Source organism: Myotis nattereri (genome assembly GCF_964212035.1).
Source record: "Myotis nattereri genome assembly, chromosome: 10".
Lineage (NCBI taxonomy): Eukaryota > Metazoa > Chordata > Mammalia > Chiroptera > Vespertilionidae > Myotis > Myotis nattereri.
Window position 1 is genome coordinate 41,855,594 of NC_138085.1, and position 5,551 is coordinate 41,861,144.

At 48.9% G+C, this 5,551-nt stretch overlaps 1 protein-coding gene across 1 annotated transcript; it reads left to right on the forward strand.

Annotated features, from left to right (window-relative positions):
• Window positions 1-334: 334 nt before the first annotated feature.
• Window positions 335-5,090, forward strand: CD207 (CD207 molecule; the record flags this gene model as incomplete). The annotated part of the gene is made up of 6 exons (XM_081101006.1): window positions 335-410; window positions 503-619; window positions 2,250-2,624; window positions 3,217-3,368; window positions 4,337-4,455; window positions 4,940-5,090. The coding sequence occupies 6 exons, from the start codon at window positions 335-337 to the stop codon at window positions 5,088-5,090; spliced, it is 990 nt and encodes a 329-aa protein (XP_080957132.1).
• Between the last annotated feature and the right edge of the window lie 461 nt (window positions 5,091-5,551).

Sequence of the window (5,551 nt, forward strand, 5' to 3'; positions counted from 1 at the left end):
GGTACTTAGAAGGCAGTCAATATGTGTTTCTGGAATGAATGGACAGGTGGGTAAATGATTGATGAGGGGATTAAAGAAGTGGATAGCCTTGGGACAAGATGGTTAAGGTATCCAAGTAACAGACCCCGCCCAAAGAAGGAGACAAATAACCTCTTTCCTTTGAGGAAAGCCCGAAACTGTGGCATAGGCCAGGCAAGGTGTCCAAGTCAGGAATGGGGAACTTGGGAATTACATGATGACTTTTTTTGGGACTCACTTCCCCTTTCTTTTAGATAAAAGTTCCTTGGTGAGAGAGCTGGCCAGAAGCACCTGTAGGCAGGGGTAAGAGTGCAGGATGAAGGCTGCAGAGAGTGAGATCCCTGATGCTCACTTCACTGTAGATAAACAGAACATCTCCCTCTGGCCCCGAGGCAAGCACCAGCCCCTATCAGAACCCGCTCAATGCTCTCTGCCTAAACCCGCGTTTGCTGGTCCTTCAACAAATGTCTTCTTCTTCCAACAGAGCCTCCTCCCAAGATGGGTTCGTCTCCAGTTCTGAGGAAACCTTGCACGGTCCGTGCTGCCTTCGTCATCCTGACGCTGGTCCTGCTCGCCTCTGTCGTGCTGCAGGCCGTTCTCTGTAAGTCCTCTGGCTTCATCATGTGGGCCAGCTCCTCTCCAGGGCCGGTCAGCTTCCGCACACCCAGCCCTCTCTTTCCTGCTCCCCAGTGGCCTCTCCCGCCTATGGCCTTTTCATTTGCCTCATTGTATTTGCCTCTTTCCTTGTGCATTCACGGGTCCCTGTCCTCAGCACAATGAACTGCTGCTCTTTCTTTCCCAATTCCGGGGAGGTTTTTCTGAATGGGATCAGCACTTGCATGCTTGTGCTCAAAGATACACTCTTTGTTCCAAGGAAACGTTCACCTATTTCTTTATCCCATGTCATTTTTCTCCTCCCTCTCTGAGCTCTATGTCCCTTCGATCCGGAGAGAGCGTTGTGGGACTCCCCAACAGTAAGTAAGATGTTTCCGACTCCACAAGGGATGGAATCCCAACCGTGTCCTCAACCCCAGCTGACTAGATGGGTAACCTGACCAAGAAGCCCACAAACCTCCAGGATTCTTCCCCTCCCCGGGACCGCTTTGTGCTCTCTTCATTCCCCTGTTCTCATGTCAAGGGAGCCTTCCCACTTCTTCACTGGATGTGTGACTTACCTTCCTTCTTCTCCCAGCTGAGGCCCGTGGCTCCTGCAGCTGGCAGAGCCTTCACCTTCCATCAGGAAGCAGCGGAAGGGGACATCTGTCTTCTCCTTTTATGGATTTGGGAGATATTTCATCTTAGGCTTGGAGTCTCTGAGCAGAGTCTCCTCTGCTTGGAGCCCTCTTGGCTTACTTTTGTGGTTTTTAAAGAAATATATTTTATTAGTTTCAGAGAGTAAGGGAGAGGGATAGAGAGAGATGGAAACATCAGTGATGAGAGAGAATCATCGATCAGCTGCCTCCTGCACACCCCACGCTAGGGATTGCACTCACAACCTGGGCCTATGCCCTTACCAGGAATCGAACTGTGACCTCCTGGTTCATAGGTCGATGCTCAACCACTGAGCCACACTGGCCAGGGGCTCTTGGTTTACTTTTGGTCTCCTCTCTGGCACCAAACCTGTGACCTAATCAGAGTGTGACAATGGGAGGGATAAGGGAAGAGGATAAATTGTTTAATAATTCTCTCTGTTTTCTCTGGGTAAGTGACTTCCAAGTTAGAAGTGTGCATGGCTGGCTCTTCTCATGGTCACAAAGAGCCTGTGGACAGATGTGGGAGGGGTGGTGCTGCCCTCGCTGATGGCCACTGCAGGAGTCTCTGAAAGGAGAGGCTGGGAATCAAGTGACAGGGCACAGAGGGATGTGGGGAGGGGGCCAAAGGTGTGGTTGAGGGTGTCCCTTTACCAAATGTGCTCTGAACATTTAAAGAAAATTTAGGACTGTGTTATAATCCCTGGGTCTGTTGCCTGTGAGGTCTTCTAACAGAGAGCCCATGATTATCAATCTTTGCGTTGCCCCCATCTACCAGAGTTCCTGGCACATGGTAGGTGCCATCACTTGTTTGTTAAATAAATAGATTAGGAATGAACGTAGGATAAACAACAACTCCTTGGGTTGGGTCCTTGGGAAACTTGAGCCCATCTCTTCCCCTTCCTCTTATCACTCGGATAACACCCCCACTCCCCTCCCTAGGGATCTCTTTGACTGACCCCTTGACTTTCTCAAATCCAGATCCCTGGTTTATGGGCACACTATCAGATGTAAAGACCAACGCCCAGTTGCTGAACGGTCGTGTGGACAACATCAGCACCCTGAGTTCTGAAATTAAGAGGAATAGAGGCGGCGTGAAGGCAGCTGGCATTCAGGTCCAGATGGTGAATGCTAGCCTGGATCATGTGCATTCTCAGATCCAGGGGCTGGAAACCGGTATGAAGGCAGTCAATGCACAGATCCAGATGTTAACAAGAAGTTGGGAGGAAGTCTACAGTTTAAATGCCCAGCTCCCAGAATTAAAAAGAGATTTGGATAAAGCCAGCGCATTAAATGCAAAGGTTCGAGGACTCCAGAGCAGTTTGGAGAAAATCAGCAAGTTACTCAAACAACAAGGTAAGTGACTGAGAAAATAATATTGCAAGCTGATCTGTGGCCCATGGGACCTTGCTGGTCTCAAGCCTGAGGCCACTGGGGCTGGTGTGTGTGTGGAGGGAAGCAGAAGAGGAGCAAGGCAGGCATGGCTGCAAAGCCAAGAAGAGAGGGCTCAGCATTGGGGTTGGGGAGGACTTAGGGGCTTTTTAGGAGAAAAGGAACCAGGACCAACTTGGGCTTCCACACAAAGGCACAGAAAATGGCATTAGGGAGTCTCTGTCCTGGCCCAAACCCAGCTATTTTCCATTAAGTTTCTTACCTAGAGCCCAGGGTCTCAGCCACTTGTGATGGCCAGTGGAGAATTGCTTCTCTCTCACGAGAGACAGATTCTTGATCCATCCTCTCTCTCTCCCCTCTCTGATCCCAGAGACACTACTAACCTCAGTCAGGCTTTCAGAATCTGAAAGATTGTCCCCAAACACCTACACAAGGACCCAAGGACCCTAGAGCCCAGCCCCATTCATTGCTATCGCTGGGATCTCACTCAAGTGTCCCCACCTAGCCAGCACCCAGAGAAAGGAACACCAGTGTTCACCTTTCACCTGTTCTCCAGATGACATTCTCCAGATGGTTTCTCAAGGCTGGAAGTACTTCAAGGAGAACTTCTATTACTTTTCTCGTGTCCCAAAGACCTGGTATAGCGCCCAGCAGTTCTGTGTGTCCAGGAATTCACAACTGACTTCAGTGACCTCAGAAAGTGAGCAGGTGAGTGCTATTTCTACTGGAGGTATATTAGTAGCTGCATTAGGCAGGATGAGCAAGATTATGCTGCCATGACAAAAATCCCCAAATATCAGTGACCTAACAATGAAGGATTACTTCTCACACTACATGTCCAACAAGGGCCTACAAGGGGTTTTGCTCATTGGGGTTACTCAAGGAGACTTCATCTCATGTATGTTTTCACAATTGCTGAGGCAGGAAAAGGAAACATGACACATTGTGTATTCTGGGCTCTGCCCGGAATTAACACATCTCTACTCACATTTTCATTGTAAAGCAAATGATGTAATACTCCTAGCTTCAAAGAGAGTAGGAAAGGACCATCTTTCTGGATGCCCAGAAAACAGAAATATATGTAAACAGCATTATTGAACACCACAGAACCCAAGAAGTCTTCTACCTGGTGAGGCAGGAAATTGAACAAACCCTTTCCATTTGGAAGGTGTGGTAGTAGTGTAGGCAAGAGCTTGGTCCTGGGGTCAGAGTCTAGAGTCCCCACCCTGCCTCTAACTAGTCCCAGATGAAACACAAGTAATAATAGTACCTGTCTCAAACAAATAACAATACTCAAGTTATTCAGATCAAGTAAGTGCATACAAATGTATAGTACCTTGTACATACGAAGTGCTCACTACATTTAGATATCATTGGGTCATTCTCCTGGGGTCCCTGTTCTGGAGTTTAGCTGATTCTTTCTTGTGCTCTAGCACCTGCTTCCTGAGGGTCAGAAGACCTGAGTCCCAAGTCCGTTAGTTGCAGGGCAAAGACAAATAATTAGGAAGATGGACTCTGGGCTCTGAGCAGGGACAGGAAGAAGCTTGAGAAAGGTCAGGATGCAGGTGTGTCTGTGGGTTCAGGGGCTGTCACCGAGGACAGGAGAACACCCAGAGTGACAGGTGCTCTAATTCCGAGTGATGGCAGCGTCTCTGCTCATTCTGTCTTCCCTACAGGAGTTTTTGTACAAGACAGCAGGCGGACTTTTCTACTGGATTGGCCTGACCAAAGCAGGGACTGATGGGGACTGGTACTGGGTGGATGAGACTCCATTCAACAAGGTCCAGAGTATGAAGTAAGGCCCCCAGAGCCCTCCTTCCCAGCATGACTTTTTTTGGATCAAGGCCAGGGTAGAAGCCTGGGATGATATTTCCCTCTGACTATAGCATTTGTGATCCTTCCCTGTCCACTGGTGCCTGGAGCACTGAACCAAAATCCAGCTCACTTCTGTCACTAATTGGCTGTGGGGGCGGGGTCATTCTGTGGCCTCTCTGTACCCTCAGGGGTTTGGCAGCGTGGCTGTCCAGCCAGCTTCGGCAGGGGGCCTGGTCTACGTCTACATGTCCTAGTGTGGTTTGTGTAGAGCCATGAGAGAGGTGGGCCGGCTCAGTCCTAATCTGAGGTGATGGTAGGCTTAGAGGTTGACAGCTCACCAATTCCCTTCCTCTCAGGCGTGGGTGCAAAAACTTGTGACATTATCACCTGGGACCAAAGCTTGGATTGAAGTTACTCCTTTCTTCATTGGAAATACGTTTTCCTTTGTTTTTTTCATGCGATAGGTTCTGGATTCCAGGTGAGCCCAACAACTTGGGGAACAATGAACACTGTGCCAATTTAAAGATGTCCTCACTTCAGTCATGGAATGATGCCCCCTGTGACCGTCCGTTCCTTTTCATCTGTAAACGTCACTATATTCCATCAGAACCATGACAGGACTGACTCCCAAGTTGGCACTTTGAGCCTCAGAGCTTGTCCAAACTCATGGAAGTTCCACGTGTCCTCCACACTCCAAGGTGACTTTGCACCTTAACTTTCCTTGCTTCAAAAGTGCCCCTTATGCACCTGGAGTCCATCTGCCTTGGCTGGAAGTTCTTCGACCCCATAGAGGGAGCTGGAATGGAAAGATCTTGGGTTAAAATGGGAGGGGAAGGTGAAGAAGATTTAGAAATTCAAACTGCCTCAGTAGATGGATCAGGACCCTTAATTTGGGGCACCCCCTGGGGTTTTGCTTCTTTTTGGCTGAGCTAGGTAATGTGTGTGCGTGTGTGTGTGTGTGTGTGTGTGTGTGTGTGTGTATACCTAGTTATTTTTTGAAAAAAGTATTGTGCCTGCAATATGGTGACAGGACTTGAGGGAGGTCAGAGTAGAGGCAGGGAGAGCCGTTGGAAGAT